The sequence below is a fragment of the Prionailurus bengalensis genome, chromosome E1, assembly GCF_016509475.1.
Source record: "Prionailurus bengalensis isolate Pbe53 chromosome E1, Fcat_Pben_1.1_paternal_pri, whole genome shotgun sequence".
NCBI lineage: Eukaryota > Metazoa > Chordata > Mammalia > Carnivora > Felidae > Prionailurus > Prionailurus bengalensis.
The window spans coordinates 5590383-5616959 of NC_057347.1; the positions used below are offsets into that span (position 1 = coordinate 5590383).

At 47.6% G+C, this 26577-nt stretch overlaps 1 protein-coding gene across 1 annotated transcript in view; it reads left to right on the forward strand.

Moving 5' to 3' along the window:
* The first annotated feature begins 11801 nt into the window (after positions 1–11801).
* The window catches only part of DNAH9 (dynein axonemal heavy chain 9), a 332285-nt gene continuing 317509 nt past the window's right edge, over positions 11802–26577 (forward strand). Inside the window, exons 1-5 of the mRNA XM_043585501.1 lie at positions 11802–11805; positions 13112–13578; positions 21587–21783; positions 23767–23925; positions 24973–25103. Coding sequence (XP_043441436.1) covers positions 11802–11805; positions 13112–13578; positions 21587–21783; positions 23767–23925; positions 24973–25103 — 958 coding nt within the window. The remainder of the gene's footprint in view (positions 11806–13111; positions 13579–21586; positions 21784–23766; positions 23926–24972; positions 25104–26577) is intronic.

Here is a 26577-nt window from a genome sequence, read left to right on the forward strand (position 1 = left end):
TCGAGCCCCGCATCGGGCTCTGCCCTCACTGCTCAGAGCCTGCTTTGGATCCTCTGTCGCCCTCTTTCTGGCCCTCTCCCACTCGCACACTCTCTCTCAAAAATAAATTCACGTTAGGAATGTTTTTATTAATCACAAAGGAACGCAGATCACTGGATACGGGGGCAGAAGCAAGAGTTGACTGCATAGAGAGTGAGGGAAGCGTCTTAGGGCCATGCCACCAACTGTATAAATGTACTAGAAATCATCCAACTGTATCGTTACCAGGGGCGGATTGTATGATGTTCAAATTTGGCCTTAAAAATGCTTTTAAAGACAGCGAACCAAAGGAATGCAGGGAGGGAGGCTTAGGACGATGTCAGCGGACAAGGTAGGCTAATTCAAAGCAGAATTAGAAGCGATCACTTTGTAGCCACGTGCATCGACTCTGGTGCTATTGTTTTTAGCCATGAGGTCCTAGTTTGCTTTTACCGTGAGTTCTTGTAGGTAGCATAGGTGTTTAGAGTATCCGTGGTTTAATATCCATGCCAACCAAACCAGACAATCGAGAGGCGCCATGAAAATTGATTTCGATTTGGAGTCTTGCTCAAGACCCTCTTTCTCCGGACCCGGTTTTTAATATTATTTTCTTTGGCACATATTCACTGCTGCTGCTAAGGTCATCTGTTGTTCTGTGTGTCTGAGTTTTTCACCATAACCTAGATACTGGTGGGCTCAGGTTCAGCAAACAAAGTCGTGCCAAACAGGACATGGTCTTTGGCCAACTTCGGCAACGCCATGCTTCCTAGAGTCTACAGTGAATTATACTCTCTTACCAACTGCCTGACTCCTTCGCAATTAAAACTCTTCTCATTGGGTGTTTTGAGCTTATATTTAAAAATCTCTTTAAGGGCACCTGGGTGGCTCAGTCAGTTAAGCCTCTGACTTCTGCTCGGGTCATGATCTCACGGTCCGTGAGTTCGAGCCCCACATTGGGCCCTGTGCTGGCAGCTCGGAGCCTGGAGCCTGCTTCCGATTCTGTGTCTCCCTCTCTCTCTGCCCCTCCCCTGCTTGCTCACTCTCTCTCCCTCTCAAAAATAAATAAATCTTAAAAAAAGAAATATCAATAGCTATACTATTTAAAAAATTCCCTTTAGTATCTCCTGCCAATGGCATTCCTCACCTAAAACGGAGTTACAAACCTGTTTACTATTCTAATATTTAATAACACATAACCACACATATTCTGAAATGTATTTTGCTCACTATAACAACTATTACTACAATGCATTGCTCCTAAGTCACAATGTCTCTATGATGACCATAGCAAATGCATGCACACACGTATAGAAAAGCTTCACTAATCTATATTCATTATTGAAAGGAAACCTAAGGGAAAACAAAATTCTTAATTGCAGAATGTTTTTAGAGAAGTATAATAACAACACTTACACACATGTATAATGACTAAATTAGACCGAAAACGTGTTCCCTAATAGAAAAATCTCAGGAGAGTTTTTTTTTATTATTGAACAGGTAAGACTAATGTTTAATTAATTTAAAAATTGTCAAGAGGTATGGGTCAGAGAGCCCTAGATATGCTTTAAATGGTATATGGAAAATATTTTAAAAGAATCTTCCCTTAAATAGGTTAAATAGCCCTCCTTAAATATCATTAACACTAGGGGGCGTCTGCGTGGCTCGATGGGTTGAGCGTCAGACTCGATTTTGGCTCAGGTCATGATCTCGTGGTTTGTGGGATCAAGCCCCATGTTGGGCTCAACACTCAGTGCGGAGTCTGCTTGGGATTCTCTCTCTCTTCAAATAAACACAAATTAGAAATAAATAGATAAAATATCATTAACTTGAATAATTTATTCGACATTTTCTCTTTGATTCTCCAAGGTAAACCTCAACTTAGCCCATCCCGGTTGTCACTAATTTTGAATAAATGAGGTCATGCTCTGCTGTCGTCAATAAGCCAAGCCAAGGGAGACTCACGTTGGGAGCACAGGAATGCCAGGAGCCTCCCACAGCTTTTCACCTCCGATGTCACTTTAGACACTGATCCTTCTCCTCCCTGACTGAGCATGAGAGGGAAGCTCGGGACCCTTAGGAAGGAGTAAGAAGGATTTTCCTTCAAGATTCTATCAAGAAAATGAAGGACACTCACTGGGCTCCAGTGTGTCAGGAGTTGACAAATCAAAGAGCAGAGGTTAGGAATGAGTGCCTTGAAAGCTCCAGAAGGAGGGATCGGTAACTTGTGTGCCAAGGATGCATCTGGGCCTTGGGGCCCTCATCCTAATTGGGGATATTAGACTCAGAGGTCCTTGCCATATCTGAAAGACGTGATCACTGAATTATTACAAAACAACACTCAGCTTCTATCAGGACCTCTAGGTCCTAAATGAACTTGGCAATAGCCCACCCTGCTGTCTTCCTCGGTCCTGTCCATCCCATGAGAAATAGGACATAGTCTGAGAGCACTGGACTGGGAGTCAGGAAACCTTGCTCATTGTCCTGGCTATGCCAGCATTTTGCTGTGTGGCCTTGACTTATTTCTGCCCGTCAAATCTCAACGTTCTCTTCTAGAACAGAATAAGTGGGCCATGCCACTCTGAATCCCTAAAAGCATTCTCAGCAGTTTTAGTATCTGCTTTTGTAACTTGGTCAAGGTTTTGCAGGGGGTCGGTGAGCTCAGCAGGCACTAGTCCTGGCATAAGGGTGGGGTGATGGCAGGAATGCAGATCCTTGGCCGGAGCCACTGCATACCAGATAGCATCTTTCTGGTCACTGGCATATCTACCCTGTGTCAACAAGATAGCTAGAAAGGAAAGGTATTAAGCTAGAGGAAGTATAAGGTCCCTTCCCTTTAACTTAACTTTTTGTGACTTCCCCAAATCAAAACTTGCTTCTTTAAAAGAAAAGAAAAGAAAAGAAAAGAAAAGAAAAGAAAAGAAAAATCCCGAAGAACGCATTGTCACAGAAAGTTCTCAACGGTGCATTCTTCTGATGTGTTTGCCCATAGAAACAGAGCTCAAAAGTGTGTTTCAGGACCAGGAATCTCCCCGCAAAGAGGCAAGAAGTTGTTTTGTCTCCAGCCTCATTCCCAACCCCAAGTCTGAGCTCTGGAGATAGGTGTCGAGGGTAGAAGACGAGGACCACTGCCCTCATTCCCAACTCTGTGTACCTTAGGGATTCCTTCTTGGATCATTTATAAGAGCTGCATCCACTGGTTCATCGCAGCAACCAAAGAGGAGAGGATCTCCTCTGCTATTTAAGGGACAACCGTCCCTACATCAGCTTTCAGACTTGGAGAAGATGAAAAGCTGTTGGCTAATCCAGCTGTCGGCTAATCCAGCGGCAGTGTCGGTACCCGCTGGGAGCTCGCTGTACTGCAGATTATTGATTCCCACCCTAGACCTAACTGAATCAGAATCTCTGGGGACGGGGCCCCAGAATTTGCCTTTTAGCAAGATCCCTAGGTGATTCTATGCATGTTAGAGAAGCACATCATTCTGCCTGCCCCCCCCCCCATTTTGAAATCCTATAACTCTATGTTTAGAGGAAAAACTTGGAATTCGAGGGCTCAGAGTAGCCTTGGTCTGTGAAAACAAACAATTTTAGGCAACCAGCTTCGGTGAAGAGGTTAAAACAAAAACGGGTTCACAGAGGATTAGGTATTTAGGAAACGATGAGAAAACTTGAGGCAGGGTGTATAATCCATAGGAAAGGTTAGTAGAAGGGAAAATATGTGACTATTGGAAGGCATTATAGGGTTGAATGAGAATCTTTACAGACTGCACAAACTTGAGGGTGTAAAAATATGAAGAGAAAGGAGAATCGGGTCAAGACATGGTCACAGAACAAGATTCATCCCCTTCGGCATAGGAGGAGCACAGGAGGAGGAAACTCTTGACTTCTTCTGAAGGTTTGGGGGGGGGGGGGTCAAGATGGCGGCCGTGGTGAGATAAGGAGAAGGAACCTGCTAAGGGAGCTTTTCCTGGAGAATCTCAATCTTCTTGGTAATTATGACACAGAGTCATTGAATCAGGCAGGTTAGGCTGGATTATGCTAGCGTGATAAACAACTCCCACCCAAATCTCCCTCCCACATGAAAGGGTTATTTTTTCAATCCCACTCTCTGTGGATCAGGTCATGATCTCATGGTTCATGGGTTCGAGGCCCACATTGGGTTCTCGGCTGATGGCGTGGAGCCTTCTTAGGATTCTGTCTCTCCTTCCCTCTGCTCCTACATATCTATATCTATATCTATATATCTATATATCTATATCTATATCTATATCTATATCTATATCTATATCTATATCTATATCTATATCTATATCTATATCTATATCTATCTCTCTCTGAGAAAGCCCCAACTGCGATCACCACCATGGGGTGGGTTAATACAGACTGGAGAAGGAGGAAGGTGGACACAGGCAACAGAATCCTCACTGCATATCTAAGGTCTGGCTAATAAATTTTAAATCTGGTACACCCACATCTTGAGATCCAACATCTCTGAGTTATGGTTATAAGTTTAAAAAAATTTTTTTAAATGTTTTATTTTATTTTTGAGAGAGAGAGAGAGAGAGATTGACAGAGACAGAGTATGAGCAGGGGAAGGGCAGAGAGCTAAGAGACACAGAGTCCGAAGAAGGCTCTAGGCTGTGAGCTGTCAGCACAGAGCCCGACGCGGGGCTCGAACTCACGAGAGGTGAAATCATGACCTGAGCTGAAGTCAGACATTGAACCAACTGAGCCACCCAGGAGCCCCAGCTATAAGTTTTAAAGCTGATACACCCATATCTTGAGACCCAACATCTTTCAAGAGAAGTTCACAAGCCTTTAGTCTCAGGATCTCTTTACACTTTTAAAAATTATTGAAGACCCCAGAGAGCTTTTGCGTGGATGGGACATATCTATATACATTTATTATATTAGAAATTTAAACAGGGACCTTTTAAAAATGTATCTATTAAATTATTTAATAAACAACAAACCTGTGATGTGTTAATAATAACACATATTTATGAGATAAAGCTGTATTTTCTTTTTAAAAATAATTTATTGTCCAATTGGTTTCCATACAACACCCAGTGCTCATCCCAACAAGTGCTCTCTCAATGCCCATCACCCACTTTCCCCTCTCCCCCGCCCCCCATCAACCCTCAGTTTGTTCTCAGTATTTAAGAGTCTCTTATGGTTTGCCTCCTTCCCTCTCTGTAACGTTTTCCACCCCTTCTCCTCCCTCACGGTCTTCAAGTTTCTCAGGATCCACATATGAGTAAAAACATATGGTATCTGACTTTCTCTGTATGACTTATTTCACTTAGCATAACACTCTCCAGTTCCATCCACGTTGCTACAAAAGGCCAGATTTCATTCTTTCTCATTGCCATGTAATATTCCATTGTGTATATAAACCATCCATTCATCAATTGATGGACATTTAGGCTCTTTCCATAATTTGGCTATTGTTGAAAGTGCTGCTATAAACATTGGGGTAAAAGTGCCCCTATGCGTCAGCATCCTCTATCCCGTGGGTAAATTCCTAGCAGTGCTATTGCTGGGTCATAGGGTAGATCTATTTTTAATTTTTTGAGGAAACTCCACACTGTTTTCCAGAGCGGCTGCACCAGTTTGCATTCCCACCAACGGTGCAAGAGGGTTCCCGTTTCTCCACATCCTCGCCAGCGTCTATAGTCTCCTGATTTGTTCATTTTGGTCACTCTGACCGGCGTGAGGTGATATCTGAGTGTGGTTTTGATTTGTATTTCTCTGATGAAGAGTGACGTTGAGCATCTTTTCATGTGCCTGTTGGCCATCTGGATGTCTTCTTCAGAAAATTGTCTGTTCATGTCTTCTGCCCATTTCCTCACTGGATTATTTGTTTTTCGGGTGTGGAGTTTGGTGAGTTCTTTATAGATTTTGCATATTAGCCCTTTGTCCGATATGTCATTTGCAAATATCTTTTCCCATTCCGTTGGTTGCCTTTCAGGTTTTTAAAAAAAATTTTTTAATGTTTAAAAAACATTAAATCCCTCTAAGTTCAAGTCCAAGATGAAACAAAAAGCGCTCACTTAACCCAAGAGTGAAACCAAAGCCTTGGGTCTGATTCTACTGTTCTGATGGGATCACACGCCCTCTGCCACACTGATGGCTAATGGGGGGTGTGGGGACAGGAATGGTCCAGTTAGCTCAGTCATACATTTCAGTCAGAGCTGGGGACTGAGCCCTATCAGAAGTGCCTGGATTGGAGGCAGGGAGTAGAGGTATTTTCCCAAAGGAAAAGTGGCAAATGGTTATTAGGACAAGGGTAAATATCCATTTATCCAAGGGTAAAAACACGAAAGAAGCCAATGTCCGTCAAACCACCTTTCTGCTGACTTTTGAATAACAGGGAGAGTGTGGTGTGGAAATTGACTAGACTCAGTGTAGACAGCTCCTAGCATTCCTCTTTGGGATTGTCACTAAGTGGCTCCCTTCTCTGAAGGCAAGACGATATCCCATCCATCACTGCATCCCCAAGGCAAAGAGAATAAATGATGGGCGAATGCCTTCCTGCTCTCAGAAGTGTGAGACCTACTTTCACAGCCCACAGGAACAGGTTGGGTCATGGGGAAAAAAGAAGGCAGTCAGTCGGTACCCTTAAGAACCATTAATGAGAAAGCACATTATGGATTTGTTGTTTAAAATGATATCCTGGGGCGCCTGGGTGGCTCTGTCGGTTAAGCCTCCAACTTCAGCCCAGGTCATGATCTCACGGTTCGTGGGTTCAAGCCCCACAGTGGGCTCTGTGCTGACAGCTCAGAGCCTGGAGCCTGCTTCGGATTCTGTGTCTCCCTCTCTCTCTGCCCCTCCCCCACTGGCACTCTGTCTCTTTCTCTCTCTCAAAATAAATAAACATTTAAAAAAGTCATATCCAGCTAGGGACACTTCCTGTAACCTCTCCCAACTTCTCACTAGAATAACTAAGAAAACACAGAAAAAGAATGTTCCTCACTTTCACAGCTGTGACTGAAGGGTCACCTGATTCCACAACCTGCAAAGGTTGACCTTTGACTCTAAAGCATATGGAAACCACCAAACCCCTTCTGAACTTGACTTCATGAGACTAAGACTACTTTTTTGCCTCCTCCATTGAGTTCTTACCAACCAAAAGACTTCATAGTTTCTAATCTAAACTTGAGGCTGGCCAACTTGTTCCTCTACAGAGGCAAATATTTTAGGTTTTAGGGCCATCCTGTCTCTGTAGACTTGCAACAATTCAACTCCGCCCTTGTAGTGTGGAAAAAAGCCGTAGGCTCTTCACGATTCATAAAAAAAATTAATAAATGAATATATGCATAAACAAATAGGCCTGGCTGTGTTCCACCTGGATTTTATTTGCAAAACTAGGCAAATAAAGTAGGGTTGGATTCGGTCCACAGACCATAGTTGACTGACTTACGATGTTAACCACGTGAAGTGACCAATAATATTTTACCGCCCTCGTAGTCTCCCGCTTAATTTTACCCTAGACTCTCTATTGTTATCATCTTTCTACCACCAGAAACAGAAACTCTCATTTAAAATATGGCCCCGAATGGGATTGGATTCTGGGAAGTATGTACTAGAAAGCAGGAAAATAATATTTAAATGGAATAAAGGTACATCCTCCAATGTCACGAAATTATGACTCTTTCTCTGAACCTCCAGCTACAATCTTCAGACCTCCCCGCTTCACTTCCCTGCTCTTCCCATGCTCATGTAAGGTCTGATTTCTATATGAAACTCCTTATTTATATAATACTTGGAGTGGCTTTGACCAAGCCCAGACTGATCCACCCCTCTACCCAGTCAGCGGTAGAAAACACAGTCTTGCCAGTTCAAGGTAATCCAATCACCTGATGTCTATATTTCAGGATTCTTTCCTTTTACTCTCTTCTCTGGGGGGTTGTAAGTTCCTGGGGAGCTTATATATCTTTTGGCCATCAGGGGAGGGTCTACATCTGTCCTATGTCCTCATTGAGATATACTCCATCTTGTAGAGTCAGTCCTTGTAACCATGCCCTCTTGTCCACCAAGCCTCTAGGTGATACAGGTACCCAGACTGTGTCCTTCTCACAGTCCTTCTCAGCCTGAACCCAAGCTGACTCTCCGAGCATTTCTGCCCTCCTTCTCCTAACCATCCTACAAAGATCTTGGGAAATGTCAGCCCCTGTCCCTGAACGTAAGTCAAGGCAGTATTGAAAGGCTGCTTTCTGTTTACTCTCCTTAGACCCTGCTCTCATTCATTGCCACTGTGACACCAAGTGCTTCCCTGGGCAGCCGGGCTCAAGCATCCCCTTCCCTAGTATTGGGTATTCCCAAGAAATACCCAAGTATTCCTGGAGTAGCTGTCATGTTGTCCTCGGACTCTCTTGAAAGGGTCAATAGTTGTACCGCGTGTCTAAGCGGTCCTCTACTTGGCTTTCTGCAGCACTCCTTCCCAGCTTATTGCTCCTTTTAGGAAATGTGCTTCTCCACCTACAGGTTAGTATACACATCCTGACCTCTCAGTCTCCAGGCTGTGCCTTGTGTCCTCAAAGCCACGCTCCTGCAATGAAAACAAACTAGCAGTGCAACCTAAACCCTTTCTCCCTCTTAAGTGCTTAGCTCTTACAATAAAAGAAAAGAAACAGAATGGCTTTCGTGACCATTGTGTTTGAAAACCATTCCGAAATTCAATAGACCCTTTGAAGCTATATCCATACTCCCCTGAGGCATTAAATGTCACCAACTCACTAAGTAGAGAGCCACAGGACAATATCAAAACACATAGGGATAAAAAAAAAAAAAAAAGCCAAAAAAAAAACACCTCAATTAGTATTTCAAAATGTATCCCTTACTTGTAATTTTAGGCACACTCGATCAGTTTACGTTACCAGAAAACCAGATCAGAAAGTGCAAGTAGAAAATAGGTAATAATCAAAGATTCTATAGAACGATCTCTCTTGCTGTGTAGAAACCCATCATTATAAGAACCAAACATGCCCTCATAATTTCAGGCAAAAATCAATTCAATGGGACTTTAGCTATATCCTAAAACATTTTTTTTTTTTTTTGTCTCACCGGAATGAAAAGCGGGGAAAAAAACCTGCCTTCAACAATCCTGTAGTTTCAAAATGTTACCTACAAAGGAATAAAAATCAGGCGAGCTTCAGACTTCTCTTCCACGTTCAGTGTCAAAAAGCAATTTCTATAGGTCTAAGGGGGTATTAGTAGCATTTAAGTGAATAACAATACATTTATTCCCAGTAACTGAAATGAATTGCCTCACAACATTCAGAGTTCAAGAAATGGCACATCCCTTTTTAAAATTAAAAAAAAAAATTTTTAATGTTTATTCATTTTTGAGAGAGAAAGACACAGAGCACGAGCAGGGGAGGGGCAGAGAGAAAGAGAGACACAGAATCCGAAGCAGGCTCCAGGCTCTGAGCTGCCAGCACAGAACCCAGCGCAGGGCTAGAACTCACGAATTGTGAGATCATGACCTGAGCCGAAGTCGGAAGCTTAACCAAGTGAGCCACCCAGGCGCCCCATGAAATTTCTTTAATTGTGAAGTATTTCATATGTACACAAGAGAGTATATAATACACACGTGTGGGTTAAGAAGAGTGAGTGGTAAAATGAACACCCATAAGCAAGGTTAAGAATAAACCATTACTAGGGGCACCCGTGTGACTCAGTTGGTTGAGTGTTGGACTCTTGGTTTTGACCCAGGTCATGATCCCAGGGTTGTGGAATTGAGCCCTGCGTTGGGCTCCACACTGAGCATGGAACCTGCTTGGGATTTTCTTTCTTTCTCCCTCTGCCCCTCTCCCCCCGCCCCCCCCATCTCTCTGTCTCTAAAATATGAATAAACAAATAAACAAACAAACCATTACCAGGGATGTGAAAGACCCCTGTGTGTCCTTCCCCATTCCATGCCTCTTTTTGCCTCCACCTCTGAGACGTGATCAAAATCTGAATTTTGTGATAATCGTTCTCTGACTTTTCTCTAGATTTCTTCATATGTCTGCCTGTCTACAAAAATAGTGTTGATTTGGTTTGGCTTAAAACTAGTAATAAATATTATACTAAATGCATTTATGTGCAACTTCCCCTTTTTCGTTTAGCACTACACTTTTGAGATTTGCCCGTGTTGTCCCCTCCTGTTCACTGCCGGATAGTATTTTATTTTATGAATGACATACACTACAATTTGTCTACTCATTCCGTCATTGGTAAACACTCAGTCTATTTCCCATGATTATGCTCTTACGAACAATTAATATTCTCATACGTGCCTCCTGGATGGAGTCCCAGGTAGCCTGGATTCTCCTTTGGCACAAGCACCCAAAGCACCTCCCCATTTGCGTTCAATGTCTTTATTCAGTGGCATCTAAGACAGCTGGAAGGAAACTATTGTAACAACGCATGCATGCTCTTTGAATTAAGACGTTATCATTATTTTAAATATTTGATAGGAAAAGGTTGATTCAGATTCAATATCCATTAGCAGCATCATGAGAAATTTCAACATAATGTTTGTCAGTGAAGAAAAGAACTGTCAGATCCTGGAAATATAATGTCAACTCTTCACTTTTGAATGAGTCTAAAGGCTTTACATTTTGCATTACTTGCTTGTGTGAACACATTTTCTTGCCCATGATGACTGCCCAGAATTTAAAGAGATCATTACTAAAAAGCATTGAACAAGAGTTGCGCAAAGCAAAAAATCTGATATAAAAAACATTATGCTCAGAGAAGCAAAGTCACGTTTCCAACATAAAAAATGGAAATCATTTCCTCTGAATAATTACACAAATTCAGTATCTTTCTGAACACTTTTTGGAGTAGCCAGCCTCTTAGGTAACACCCGGTGAGTCTTGCCCCAAGGTATTCACATCCTGGAATATTTCCCTTCCACCGAGAATGGGGTGAATCTTTGTAACTAACAGGGCTATTGCAGAAATGGCAGTGTGTGGCTTCCAAGGCTAGGTCGTGAGAGACTGTGTGGCTTCTGTCTTGCTCTCTCTTAGATCACTTGGTCTAGGGGAAGACAGCCATAGTGTTATCAAACACCCAGTGGAGAGCTCCACGTGCGGAGAAACCGAAGCCTCCAGCATTGACTCACCAGCCATGGGAGCAAGATACCTTGAAGAGGCTCCCCCAGACCCAGTCAAGCCTCTAGATGATGTGGCCCCTGAAGACATCTTGTCTAAAACATGATGAGAGATCCTGAGCCGGAACTGCCCAGATAAGCTGCCCCAATTCCTGAGCCAGCATAAATTATGTTAGATAATGTTATGAAGCTGCTAACTTTTCATGTAATTCGTTACACGGTAACAGATTGCTAACACGTTTGTTATTGTATTTCCCTTACTATAATTATACAGTATAAACTTGATGTCAGTTGCGTTTAATAAATCCCATTTAATGTCCCACCCCCACCCACCCCCAGCCGATCTCCTTCTAAAATGAAGATGAAGGTGTGTTTTTAAAGGAAAAAAGCCTGGGTTGACAGTGTGCAGGAGACTTTACTGTCAGATATCTTCAGATCACCTTCACAGGCTTCTGGGTTTCTATTTTTATGTATATTGGGGCAAAGGGACAATGAGGATAGAGGTCAACATAGGCCACGACTGGGGTGGTAGAAACTTTATTTGAAGGGTTTACAGGAAGCTAATGGCCCTGAAGTCCCTCTCTCTATAAAACATGACCGGGATTTACACATTTGGAGGCCCTAAGCATTAAAACAATAATCATGCCTTCCTCTGTGCAAAATAAAAACTCTAAAAAACAATGCTATGGGTAAGAAGCCCCCAACACTTCCATTTTCCCCTGATGCTTTCTTTTGCAATGTCAATCACCAAATTCATCTTAAAATCATTTTAGGGCCCCTGCTTTGCCCCTTTCCTCACAGTTGGTCTGCCTACTGTTTAATCCGGCAATGATAAAACACTCTTTACACACATAAAGATTCATTTTCTGTTGTGAACATTTTTCATCCTAGCGCCTCCTGTGCCCCAGTTATTATGAAATCAATCATTTTACCTTTTAGCTACCAACTTTTCCTGAGGGGTTCTTGTTAGCTGAGTTGCCTTTGATAAGTGCTTATTCTGTTAATGTTTCTTTGAAGCCATTATGAACATTCTTTTTTACCAGAGATTGTGCAGTCTCTGGTTGATGACAAAAATCAGGGTGGTAGGGCGGGGAGATGGGGTGGGGGGGCTCATTTCAGACCTGCAGGCTTCACGCTTGCAGGCTGTCCCTTGCCTTGTCCCTACACCCCTTACAAGCATGCAAAGAGCCAAGCTATTTATATCTCCATAATGAAGAGGGAGTCAGCAGGTGACAAACGCTAATTTCTGAGGTCAGTAAAGCTGCTTCACGGTATCCCTTTTGGAACACAAGATCCACATAATCCTGCATATTTAAAAGCGCCTTTCTGCACTTCAGAAGAACTGACTGGGGCCATCTCAGAGTTTGAGTCCCCATTTGTCAGATTAAGCACACACTTAAGGCATGAACAGAGCAGGACCCTAAAAAAAAATCTTTTTAAAAAATAAATTGACATTGAAATTCTGAAGCTGATCTAAAATTATTATTTCATTATTGTTTAATATTAAATTAAATTAAAAATTCAGTTCCTCAGTCGCACCAGCACCTTTCGAATGCTCAGTGGCCACATAAACACCGTTCTAAAGTATGTAAGTTATCACGGAAAAGAAATTTTAAAAATTCACGGAGTTCGCTTACATCTATTTTAGGATTTGACATCGTTTTTTTCAAGTTTGAATTACACATCTGGGGAGTAGACGGGAGAACCAGCATATTTTCAGTGTCTGGAGTCCTCTAAAGAATTTAATCTGACCTTAGCCAGCAAGACCCTTAACAGCATTTGTATCCTTGCCCTCCCCCTCCACGCACCCCGTCAATAAACCGGGGCTCTGGACGGTCACCCCTGAGCACCTGCAATCCGAGAGAGCAGGCACTAACCGGGAGCGGCGGCTGGTTTCCTAGCAACAGCGACGCGAGCCCGCCCCTTGCCGTCCGCGTCCCTCGCCTACCTCTCTAGCCTGGAAGGGGGCGTGGTCAGCAGTCTCCGGCCCAATAGGAGGGCAGCGGAGGCGGGAGCCCCGGCCGCGTCCGCGTCGCCCGGGAAACCGCTGGAGCCTGCAGGAGCGCGCGATGCCGGGAGCGGAGGAAGCGGACCCGGAGCCCGGCGCCGACCCGCGCCTGCGACTCCTGGGGGCCTACGTGGCCCGGAGCCTGCGGCCGGCCGCCGGCGCCTGGGAGCGCTGCGCGGGCACGGCCGAGGCGGAGCGGCTGCTGCACGCCTTCCTGGGCCGCGAGGATGAGGGGAGCCCGCAGCCGCTGCTGGTGGTGCGGCCCGGGCCGGGGGGCCTGGCGCTGCGACCCGGGCTGGACGCGGGGCCCGAGGCCGGCCCGCCTCGCGCCAAGGGGCTTTTCTTCCTGCGCACCGGGCCGGAGCCGCCGGGGCCCCGCAGCCTCCGCGGCGCCGTGCTGTGCGGGGACGTGCCCGCCGCCCCTCTGGAGCATCTGGCCGCCCTGTTCTCTCAGGTGAGGGTGGGCAGGTTGCGGGGCGCCGGCAGCCACTGGGAGGGGGAGGGGAGGGGAGGCGGAGCCGGAGGGCGGGGAAGGGGGCGTGGCCAGAGGGGAGGGGCCCCAAGCCCAGAGCCCACGTGCGACCTGGGGGCGAGCTGGGGCCACCTGGGGAAGGGGCCAGGTCAGAGTGAGAAGCTGAATGGGCTCCGATTTCCTCCAGTCCCGGTCTGGGACCAAGCCCACGCCGAGGGGAGGCTGGGGTCAGGAGGGCCTGGTGGGTCCTGACCATTTCTTAATCCCTCTGTAAACTGACACAGGGAAAGACAAACAGTGGTGACCAAGGGGTCATCTCTATGGGGTCAGGGAGGTAACGGAAGTGAAAGGCTCTATATACACAGTGCTTACCTACGAGGGGAGTTAAAGGGGGAGGTGTTTTGGTTTCGATTTCACCTCATCCGTGAATACCCAGTGTCAGCCACGTGCCAAGATAAGAAGTTGGGGCATCCATTTAGAAATGTCCAACAGGTGCCAACAGGTGTTTGGAGGGGGGAGGGGTCGGCCCTGACCTCAGGGAGGAAGATGTCCGGAGACGTGGATTATAGACTACTTGTGTGAGGCCACAGGCAAAGCGGGGACAGTGCAGATTTCAGAGAGGGTGCCCAAGGTGAGATTCTTGGGACATTTAGACCTTTCTGGAACGGGAGTAATTTTCCCTGTAAGTTGTGTGTGTATGTTTGGGGAGGCTGTGTTGTGTGATAGAGGCCATAGGGAATACCAGAAAAACAGGAGACACAATCCTACCCATGAAATTGATCCTCTATTTCAAATACAGTAAAACCTTGGATCGCGAGTAACTTGTTCTGTGAGTGTTCCGCAAGACGAGCAAACATTTCTAATACATTTTAACTTGATAAACGAGCAATGTCTTGCCATATAAGTAGTACGCGACGTGGGTTGTCACATGATCACAAAGAGCCAAAGGTTCTTCTCTCTCTCTCGTTCTCTCTTTCGCTCACTGTGGGATTGTGGGTGATTGTCAACGCAATGTCACAATTCCCCGACATCCTCAAAAGGAGGCAATAGCAAGTGTCATTGGATAGGCTCCTTGTTAAAGTTGTATGAAAAAAAAAAGATGCCACCGAGCCAATAGATAGCCGTGATTCTGTTAGGGATAGTGAACGTCCTACACAATAACCCTCCTCTCTCTTGTCTCCTTCACACCAACCATGAAGGTGTTCAAAGGTAAGTGCAGGTGAATTTGTTTCTTTTTCTTTGTATTATGTATTTTCTTTATTATTTTGCGTTATATTTACAGTATTGCGATTTTTATATGAATATTTTGGGGTTGTGGAACAAATCATCTGAGTTCCCACTCTTTCTTATGGGGAAATTTGCTTTGATATGCTCGTGCTTTGGATTACGAGCATGTTTCTGGAACGAATTGTGCTCCGCTCGCAAACCGAGGTTTTACTGTATTGAAAACTCGTACGCCTGGGGTGGAGGTAGAATTTACTAGAGTTGGCCCCAGTGCTGGAGCCGGGTCCTGGAGGCTCCCTGCTAGGCCAGATGTTAGCCTTTTAGTTGTTTTACCAGGAAGATCTGGGAAGGGGGTATGGCAGGGAAGGAGCAAGGGTGACAGAGTCACCCTCGGGAAGCCCAGAGAAGCTAGGTTTCTGAGTAGATCAGGATGCACTTCAGTCTTTTAACAACCAGAATGGCTTTACTGCTGTGCATTGTCTGAACACCCTCACTACAGAGATCTAAGCTTGGATCAAGTCCCCTTGTGAATGATGATGACAGAAGGAAGTGCCATTGTGTTCAGAGGAGAGAGGTATGCATGTGGTCTGAGAGCCACGCTTAGCCTCAGGTGTCGAACTGGCTCCTGAACAGGAAGGAAGGTTAGGGTAAATGGATGTCAAGGTAAGTTTCAAGGGACTGGGAGCAGACTGAGCCAAGGTTCAGACGTGGCGCTACACTTAGTACGCGTGGAGGGCAGCGGGTCAATCTCAGAGCAGGATCAGGCCCGAGGAAATGTATCCAGCGGGCAAACATAATTGTAAAATAATCCAAGCCCTCAAACATTCCAGAATTTTCACTGGTGCATTGAACAAGATTGGAAACAAACTGAATGTTTATCGACAGGGGACCAGGCAAATGAAGGAAGGTCCAGCTATAATTAAACGGAAGAGTTGGTAGGGCGCCTGGGTGGCTCAGTTGGTTAAGTGTTGGACTTGGGCTCAGGTCATGATGTCACGGTTCATGAGTTTGAGCCCCGCGTCGGGCTCTGTGGTAGCAGCGAAGAGCCGACTTGGGGTTCTCGCTCTCTCCTCTCTCTCTCTGCCCTTCCCCTCCTCGTGCTTTCTCTCTCCCTCTCAAAACAAACACATAAACTTTGAAAAATAAATAAATAAATAAATAAAAGGAGTAATTGCTATGGAACAGTCCTTAAGGTAATTTATATTTATTGTGGGGGGAAAAAACCCACTCAAGATAAAATTCACTCTCTCAATAATTTCCAAGCGTACAGCCCGACACCTGCGAACCCCACACACACTGTTGTGCCGCAAATCCCCGGGAACCCCCACCATCCTGCGTGACTGAAAGTCGGTACGCGCTAAACAAACCCCCAGCTCCACCTTTCCGCGGGCCCTGGTATCCCCCCCCACCCCATTCTACTTTCTGTTCCTATGACCTTGACCACTCTGGGTACCTCGTATGAATGGAGCCGTGCAGCATTTAGCTTCTTGTCACTGGCTTACTTCATTTAGCATAATGTCCTCGTGGCTCATCCATGGTTGTAGCAGGTGTCAGAACCGTCTTCCTTTTTAAGGCTGAGTACTATCCTATTTTATGTATACGTCGCCTTTTGTGTATCCATTCACCCGTGGAGGGAAGTTCTTTCCCCTCTTGGCTAGTGTGGAGAGTGCTGCGATTTAAGATAATTTTTTAAGGTGCAGAATTATAGTATAGTATGCTACCATTTCTGCTAAAAAGAAGAAAGAGGGAGGGAGGAAAGAAGGGGGAAGGAAGCAAGGAGGAGGGAAAGCGGGAGGGAGGGAGGACGGAGGGAAAAAAGGAGGGAAGGAAGGAAGGGAAGAAAGGAAGGAAGGAAGGAAGCCGGGAAGGAGGGAGGGAATGAAGGAAGGAAAGGAAGAAAGGAGGGAAGGAAGGAGGGAAGGAGGGAAGGAGGGAGGGAGAGAGGGACGAAGGATGGACAGATTCACTAACAGAGGAATCCACAGGCCCGAGAAACTAGGTGACTGAGCTGCAGGGGTAGATAGAATGCTTGCTTCGCACTGGGAAGCTTTTGCACTTTCAGATTTTGCACCAGGTAAATGTATTATATGTTTTTAAAATCCAAATAAAATATTTACTTTTAGATTACCTTCAGGCCTTAGCATTTCTCAAAGCCGCTAACAGCCATCCATAGGCCATTCAACCACTGTTCCCTCATCTACTTCTTTTACTCGCCCTGCTGATCGAGGGCGGTTACAGCCCCCAGCTCACTTCCTGTCCCCTAAGCCCCTCCTTCCCTCCCAGCGCTCCTGCCCCCTCTCCTCCACCCCTGGTGGCATACTCCCCTCATCCTCCCACACCCCGCTCAGCTCACTCAAGCCAAAGGAGCCCTTGTGGCTGAGAGAAGCCCTCTTGTGTTAGGGGGTGGGTGTGGGGTATGATTCCTCCCAACGAGGGAGGAAGCTATACATTTTAACATTATTTTGTTACACTAGTACAGGGTTTAAAAAAAAATGCATCCAAGGTGCACCTGGGTGGCTCAGTCGGTTGAATGTCCAACTCTCGATTTTGGCTCAGGTCGTGATCCCTGGGTCGTGAGATCGAGCCTCATGTCAGACTCTGCACTGGGCATGAAGCCTGCTTGGGATTCTCTCTCTCTCTCTCTCTCTCTCTCTCTCTCTCTCTCTGCCCCCTCTCCCCTGCTTGAATGTGTGTGCACTCTCTCTCTCTCTCTCTCTGTCTCAAAATACATACATGATAGATAGATAATAGATAGATAGATAGATAGATTAAATAAAGTAATTAAAAAAGGCATCCAAGCAATGTTTCTTGGAATTGACAGAACTTAGTAACGAGTTTCCTGCTAGTTTCTTCCTCCTCCTGGCCACTTCACTCACTGCTGCCAGGTTATTTTCCCCGAGGTCCGAGACTTGGGTGCCATTTTGAAGTTCTGTGTCTGGGGGAGGGAGCATGGGATATGGAATCTGATGGGCCTGGGTTCGAATCCCGGTTCTGGGCAATGCATCAGTGTCATGTGACCTCTGCAGCCAGGGTCAAACGATCGTGCAGGACGGTCATGGAATTTAGAAACAGTACATGAGGACAGCCGGAATAGTGTGCTGTGTTGTAGGTTTGCCCTACAGGACAAGAATTCTTGTCCCTCGATACCCCACTCAAAAGCGTCCTCACTCCTCTGACCCCTCCTTGTCACCTGGCCCTAACCCATCCCCGCTGTCCCTGGAGGACTCAGCTGTGTGTCTGTCCCCACAGCCTCTCCATCTCTGAGCCTTCGCTCCTCCTTGCTGCTTCTAGACTCGTGTAGAAAAACCTCCACTTGGATCTTACGCCATCAGACAAAACCCGCCTCTCCCGTCTCACTGCTGCGTCATGTACTGACGGCCCTGCCCCCGGCTCACTGTGACTCTTTCCAACATCACCCCTACCTTACCACCTGGCTGCTTCGTCACATGCAGGAAGGATCCTTCCAATAAGCCGGCCTCCGGGGTCCTTGACACTTCCTCCTCCAACGATGTTGCCTACCTCTCTACTGTGGCTGTTCGCAGACCTCCCATTCCAAACCACCCCCTCAGGATCCCACATCAGGGACCTCTTTCTCTGACCACCACTCCTGTCTTCCAGCTCGCTCCACACAGCGTCCCATACCGCAGGCCCACGACCCTGCTGGGACCGCCAATCCCTCCATCCTGTCGCCTTCCCGCTGTCCCTCTCCAGACTCACGTGCTTTCTCCTCCATTATCATCATGACCTTGGGTAAACTCCGGACTCACTGGCCCCTGCCTCGTTTTGTCCTATTCCTCTGGTGAAACCAGAATCCTGATGGAATCCAACAAAACCCACTGGCCCCACTTTAAATCCGTGAGCCCGAACCTGTAACAGGCCTTCTACGCCTCCCAGGTGACACCCATGCTTCCAATCATTCTCTTGATTTTTCTAGATCCCTGTCGCACACCCCCCCCGACACCCCCACCCCCCACCTCAAATGTCAGAATTTCTATCAGCCTCAGCTTCTTACTTGGTTTGAGAACATGGGAGTCTTAGAATAAAACTCCCACCAGTGCTTCTATCCGTCCCATCTGCCAATATCTAAAGTCACCCTACTCTGCCATCCCTCCTGTTGCTACGGAAGGACCGTGTGCCGTCCCCTGGTGGCAACCCCGAGACTAAAATCTCCACCTTTGCTCCGAATCCCGTCCATTCTCGTTTCCTTGAAGAGGTCACGCCAACGACTCTCCCCTCTCTCCTACATTCTTGGTTTTTCCTTCCCCACCAGGTAACTCCCATCAGACAGAATCCTCATTCCTCCTGGCAGCTCTCGTCCTTTTTTCTGTGGTCCCCTCGACAGCAGAATGCCTGGGATTTGTGTCTGTTCTCGCTGGGCCCCATCTTCTTCCTGTTTTAGCCTGCGGTCACCCCCACGTCGCACGGAAGACAAAGTGAAGAGCTCGTCGGCGTTACCAGGACGCCGGATGCTTCAGCAGTCCTCTTCTGGTTGGACCTGTGAGCGGCCTTTGGCTTTCAGGACACCAGTCTTCTGACGTCGCGATGGCCACTCCTTTCCATCAATGGCACCTGCCAGCTTCCTAACACTGGAGAGCCCTTGGGCTCACTGCTTGGACACCCCCTCCTCTCTATCTGTCCTCAGATTCTCGGGAGCCGTCATTCACACCCCCCCACCCCAGAGTTTCACAAACCACCCGATTCGGATATTGCTGTCCCCAGCCTTTGCTTCTCCGAAACCCCAACTGCCATAGCCAGCTACCTTCTGTCTATAATATACGTCCCCCAAGGATCTGCACAGCTCTCTCCCTGTCCTCCCCAGTTTTTGTTTAAATGTGACCTTCTCAACGAAGCCTGCACCAATCAGTCCATCTGTCACTGTAAACTCTCTTGATCGTCCTCCCCTGCTTTGTTATTATCCTCTCTTGCAGAACGTTCCGTTGATGGACTGTCTCTCCCCAAACTTCATGAGATCAGGAATTCTTGTCTGTTTTGTTCATTGACATACCTTCCCAGCACCTAGAACACGATTAGCATATAGATGGTTAATAAATATTTATTGAATAAATGAAGGAGTAGCTTTTCGTTTCATAGAAAGTTCACGTTCATTATTTTTCTCTCAGAGCCCTCAAAAATCCGGTGCAAGCTCACTCACCAGTTTTTCTTCAGACCGCGTACGTTCAATTATTCTGTGAACCTCTATGGAGTGCTTCCTCTATGCCAGGCCTTATGGAGGACTGTGGGTATAAAAAGACCAGATGAGATACAGTCCCTGCCTCTGAGATCCTAAGAATATTACTCTTCATTCTCTCTTTCCTCTTGGGCCTTCTGCCCTGGGTCCAAAAGGGTCCTTTCTTTTCTTTCTTTCTTTCTTTCTAATAAATGTCTGTTTATTTGGGGGAGAGAGTGTGTGCGAGTGGGGGAGGGGCAGAGAGAGAGGGGGACAGAGGATCTGAAGCGGGTTCTGCAGGGATAGCAGAGAGCCCCATGCAGGGCACAGACTCACAAACTGTGAGGCCGTGACCTGAGCTGAAATTGGATCCTCAACCAACTGAGCCACCCAGGCGCCCCCCCCCCCCGCCCCAGAGCGTCCTTTCTCAACATGAATGAGTGGGACTTGATTTGTAACATCTTCTCTGTTGGCACTCCCTGTCCACCTGCTGTTATAAATTCTCAGTTCAGTGATTGTTTCCAGACAGACCAGGCAAGGCTCACCCTCTTCGATTTCACCCGCCAGGTCTAGGTGTCCCATTTCGTAGCCACATGGACTCTGGTCATTCGTAGAACCCAACCAGCCATATGAGTTTCTATTGTCATTATTTCCTTGGTTCTTCCTTATCCCATTTCCCGATCATCTGGGTTTCTCTCTCTCTCTCTCTCTCTCTCTCTCTCTCTCTCTCTCTCTTTCTCTCTCATCCCTTTCCTTCAGCTGTGAGATGTTCCTAGTAGGTTCCATCAACTACAACTTTTTAAGTTGCTAGTGACAAAACCTCCACGTGAAGTAGCTAAGAAAATTCTGGAGCAGCTTGATTCAGGAGCTCTAATGATGTCAGAGGACACGGGCTTTTCTCCATCTATAAACTGTCTTTTCCCCATATTGACCCTATTCTTTTTTTTTTTTTAATGTTTATTTATTTTAGAGACAGAGCACAAGCAGGGGAGGGGCAGAGAGAGACAGAGAGACAGAATTTGAAGCAGGCTGAAGGCTCTGAGCTGTCAGCACAGAGCCCGATATGGGGCTCAAACTCACAGACTGTGAGATCGTGACCTGAGCTGAAGTCAGACGCTCGACCAACTGAGTCACCCAGGCGCCCCCATATTGGCCTTATTCTAAGGCTCCATATATTGGCAAGGTGGCCACAATCGTTCTGGACTCCTAGAAAAGGAAAACTCTCTTCGTCAAAAAGTTCAGATGCGAGACTTTGGCCTGACTCTCATTGGCTCAGATTTGTTCACGTCCCGCCTCTGGACCTAGAAATGAGCACCAAAAAAAGGGGAACCCTACTGGGCGGCCCAAACCAACTAATGTTCACCCTACAGGTAGATTTAAGATCCTCAACTTGGCTTGCTTTTTTAACACGCCCTAGTCATAACACCTGTAGACAGATGGGCTTTCTTACCCGCATTCGTCCTATATTTTGACATTTTCAATCGCCTCCTATTCGCCCTGCAAAAGGTTGCGGGTGGCCTTCTGGGCCATTCTAAGATAGTCTTTCCTGAAGGCGTCAGAAAAATTCCCACCTTCCCTTCCCGCGTGCTTCCGTTCCAGGTGGTCCTCCCCGTCCTGGCCAATGAGAAGAATCACCGAGGCTGGCCCCACGTGGTATGTCAAGATGTCCAGCGGCACGCCCACGGCCTGCAGGGCGACCTCCTGGTTATCCTGGAGCAGGTCAACGGGAAGACTGTGCTGCCTCTTCCGGCAGGCGCAGACGAAGTGGGGTTTGTGGATTCTGACAGCGACAGTGCGTAAGTACCGCCAGCCTGGCCATAGGGGCCTCCGAGATAGGGGAGATGCCGGTTTATCTGAGTGTTTTCTTTACAACTTCTCTCCCCACACCTCCTGGTTCTGCACGCAAGCCCACCGTCTGCCGTTTGCCAACATCCGCGGACTGCATGTTTTCCGCCGATTGCCGCCCGTGCCTCTCACTCCCTGTGCCCGAAGTCCCTGAAGGCCATCACAGCAGCATGGCCCTTTTCTCCCCCACTCAGAATTAGTTCAGGGCCCGGAGCAGCCACACTGATTTGCAGTATTTTGCTCATCAGGACAGCGTCTCATCCTTGGCAAAGACCCAGGTCCGGTCTGGGCAACAGCCGCGCGCATTTACGCCGCACGTAATGTCACAGAACCAGCCTCTGTGGCTCTTGTTACAGTTCCACACCCTCCTCCCCCTGGCAGCTGGAGACTTTTTTCAGATCTCCGGATTTTTTTTTTTTTTCCCCAAACGGACACAAATCTGGCTTTGTTTGAAGTCTACGCCTCTTTGTGTCTGGGTGGGCAGAAAACCCCCAGCCTCTTCTCCTTGGAGGGGGGATGGCTTTCTTTCTGTCCCATGGGGATTGTCTTTTTCCTTTTTCTTTTCAGCCAGCGGGTTTCTAAATGATACATTTTTTATCTTCTATCCAGCACTTCTATGTGTTTCTGGGAACAGGCCGCCTTCCGGTGTGAGTGCTGTCTGCCATATTGCCAGCAGTTTGCAAATGTCTTACTGGTCAACAGTTGTACATTCAAGGGCCCGTGATTTGATCTGGAGACTAAGTGTTGCGTCCAATGCCAATGTCCTTTATAATGAGTTTTTGCTGTTGGGAAGTAATTTGCTACATATATAATCTGAAGCAATTTCCCAGTTAACTAGAAAACCTAATGTGGCTTAATAAAAATATTCAATTTTTGAAATAAATAAGCTCAAATGACGCTTTCCCTGTTCCTTTTTATATGTTAACATAACAACATTCAGTGTATGTGTCTGTGTGTCTGTGTGTGTGTGTGTGTGTGTGTGTGTGTGTGTAATCATTGCTGGGTTTGTCTCGCTTTGTTCAAATTTGATAATTTCCCGAAAGGCTGGATCACATTTCAGGGAGGTGAGTATCTTTTCCTTTCAATACCTTCTGTAATCACTTGCGACATATCGTTGCTCAGCAAATATGAATTTAATTAAAATAAGCGAAGGTGGGTTTCTGGCCTGAAACACCCAGGCGATAGATTCTTTCTGTGTCGCTTGTGTCCTGGGTTCTTGGCATGAACAGCTGTCCATGAAAGCTTTGTCAAAAGGCCACCAAAATGTGTTCTGGACATTTACATCTCTCCCGAAACACCTGTAGCTTTCCTCACTGAAGGATTTTCGAAAAGGTGTAGGAGGGGGAATGGGGGCCCAGAATGAAATTGCCCGTGGCCTTCAGATGGCTGATTCCCTGCCTCGTGGAGGAGGACGGAGCCTACCTCCTCTTGCTGCAGAAGTCAGAGCCAAGACCAACTGACTTGCCACAGAAGTCAGAGCCAAATTGGCAGAGAGGTAGATGTGGTTCCGGGTTCAGTGTAGAGACCGACTCTCTCCCAGGACGGGCTGGCCTACCAAGGATCGCACTGCTTTGTCGAGTAGGGAGCTTGCTGACATTGGGGGTGCTCAGGCAAGGGGTGGACATTTACCCGAATAGCTTCTGTCCAGTGTATTCCTGCGTGACAGAAAGGCTCGGTGGGATTCAGAGTTCTCAAACCCGTCTTCAGGATGTCGGGGAAGCCCCCAACCTTGAATAATTGTGTACGCATGCACACATAAGCGTTTTGTCTGTCCTTTTTATTGACTGCGGATCCGAGTCTATCATCCAACAGAAGTGAACAATGCCTGGATTCAGTGGAATTTCCCACCTATCTTTGAAAGACTTGGAATTCTGTTTTGGGGACACCTGGAGTTACTTCCAGTAGACCCGGGAGATTTGTTGTGTCTTCCACAGCTTGGATTGCACACAGAAGTCAGTCATCTATGCCATTGAGTCCGCTGTAATCCAGTGGAGCCGCCGGGTCCAGGGGGTGCTCAAGAGAGAGTCTTCCCAGCCCCTGCTACAAGGGGAGAACCCCACCCCTAGGGTGGAGTTGGAGTTCTGGAAGAGCAGGTAGGCGCATGCTCAAGTCCTGGGGCGTAGATGTCTTACCGGGGATGATGGTGGCCTGGGGGGAAGGGGCAGCCACTGAGTCTGGTCCCACCCCCGGGGACTTTTCACCACTGGTTGGGTCAACACAGGTGTCCCAAGCGCCGGAAAATGCTTAGCTGTCTTTCCTTTCTTGAGCTATGATCTGTCTACCTGCTGACACTTCTTCAAAGGTGCTTTCAACCAAATATAAAACTAGTGAACTGTCACGTTTTTTCTTCTACTCCTCTATCCCCTCCTCCATGGACAGTCGAAGCCATACGTACACTTCTTGTAAAGATCTGGGGTTCTGGCCGTTGGCTGCCTGCCAAACGGCCTTTCCTAGGGCCCAGTCAGTCATCGGGAGGGCTGGAAATCCCATCCTCCAGGGCGTCCCAGCCCCTGCGGGATTCTGGAAAGACCTGACTGGTGCTCCCACTCCCTCCCCCTCAGGCTCTCCTGTTTCCCTGCTTCTGTTTATTGCCGTGTGCCGAGTGCTCCTTCACTGAAAAGGAGACAGAAAGATGTTTGAGGCAGACGCCCCTGTCCTCGCATTGAACGAGAGTGTCCCTGTCACGTGGCCAGGCGTACCGGTAGGGCTCCGGCCCTCTGTGTGCCCCAGCGCTGAGACGCCCCATCCTCTTGCCTCGTCACTGACCGTTCCTCTGACCTGCTGACGGGCCCTTCTCCGGCAGCTGTGTTCTGACGACACCCCCCCCCCCCCACCCCGCCTTCCAGACCTTACTGCAAGAGCTAATGACCTCCAGCTGCCGAGATGAGCCGCCAGATGGTCACAGCAGTGTTCGCTGCCGTTACCTCCCGGAGCTGCCCCTTTGAACCCGCGTCCCCGACCCAGGCTTTTGCCCTCACTGTTCCAGGAACAGATGCCCCGCTCTGTGGGGCTGGCTCCGGCCTCTGTGCAAACACCCGGAGGCAGGACCCCTCTGTGTTCGGGGGGAGGGGGGGGTCATCACAGTGTGACTTGCGTTTCGCGATGTCCGCCCGGACTCACCCCTCTCCACGGTGTTGTAGGGCTGAAGATCTGGAACACATTTACAACCAACTGAGAGCGATAAAGGCGAGGGGCATGGCCAGGCTCCTGGACAGAGTCCACAGCAGCTACTTCCCAGCTTTCCAAGCCATGTGCAGAGATGTCGTAGCAGGTGAGGACGCGCGGGTATTTTCGTCAACACGCTGGCGTCGCATTTCTTGTTTAGTGCTGAATTGTCTTCTCCCTCTGCGATTTTCCGGTCCCTGAAACCCTCCCACCCGACACGGTCTAGCTTGGTGATGAGAGTGCCAAATCTAGAAGCAGGAAAGCAGACACCTTGCGGTCTGTTTGCATTGCCAAGGCTCTGTGACCCCGGCAAAGTCACCTAACCTCTCTGAGCTTTAGGGCGGAGCGCGGTTGTGGCCCCCGCACTCCCCGCGTAGGCTTCCCTGGGCCGCTGGGGGATGACACAAGTGGAAGTGTTTTGCTGACCATGTTGTACTGTGCACATGCATGTTGTGACCTCTCACCTTTGGATTCCAAGTCCCTCCGCCCCTAGCTCCTTGGAAGAAGTCTCTGTTCCGTTTCGAGCTCCGTTCTGCTTTTTTCTGTTCCTGCTGTCGGATGGGACTGGCCATCGGAGCCCCAGACAAGATCTGCCCCTGTCAAAATTGCAAAGTTAGCAAAGTCTATGATTAGAAGTAGGTAAATTTTTCTCGGGGCTCCATCTCCCGCCGTCCGTACCCTTTGCTTCTTTCCTCCCTCCTATCAAACCTCCTCCCGCTAGCTCTTCAGCATGGTAGGTCAGAATGTGCTTTTGAAGGCGTCCGTAATTTCATGTGATTCAAGCTTAATTCAAGTGGTGGTTTTTCAAACGTTTTTCTCCTCGATCAGAACTCTTTCTTCAAGTACAGTCTACGGAAGTCCACAATGTAAAACTAACCAAGCTACATTTGCTCTGTTAAAGAGGGGAGCGTCCTGTGTCCAGACCCCACTGGTCTACCCCTGCCCCACCATCTCGGCCCCACGGCGTGGGGTCTGGAAACCACTCAGCTCAAGGAGTAAAGGTCCCAGTGGTGGGGGTTCCGATATGTGCTAACTAACAGAGGAGAGTGGCCGTAAGTGACTAGTCTTTGAGGTCCTTTTGGGCCCTAAAATATTACCACAGACATTGCTCTGCCAACACATAAAGCTGGCTTGGAACAAGATCCCTCTTGGGGGCCCCCGATTATTGCTTCGCAGAGAGGTTTTGTGTCCCAGAGGAACCAGCCATTGTTCCCAATTTATACTGTAGTTCAGATGGGACAGGTGTCCCCAAAAGTGGATGCGTGCCACCACCACTGTGATTGTGGGAGACGAATGGACAGGTATGTTTGAAAGCGTGTTAAACGGTTGGGGCCGCTGGGTGGCTCCGTCGGTGAAGCGTCCGACTTCGCCTCAGGTCGTGATCTCACGGTCCATGAGTTCGAGCCCCGCGTCAGGCTCTGCGCTGACGTCTTGGAGCCTGGATCCTGCTTCGGATTCTGTGTCTCCCTCTCTCTCTGTTCCTCCCTTGCTCATGCTCTGTCTCTCTCTCTCTCCTTCAAAAATAAATAAAAACATGAAAAAAAAATTTTTTTAAGTGTGTTAAAGGGCAACTGCTTTTG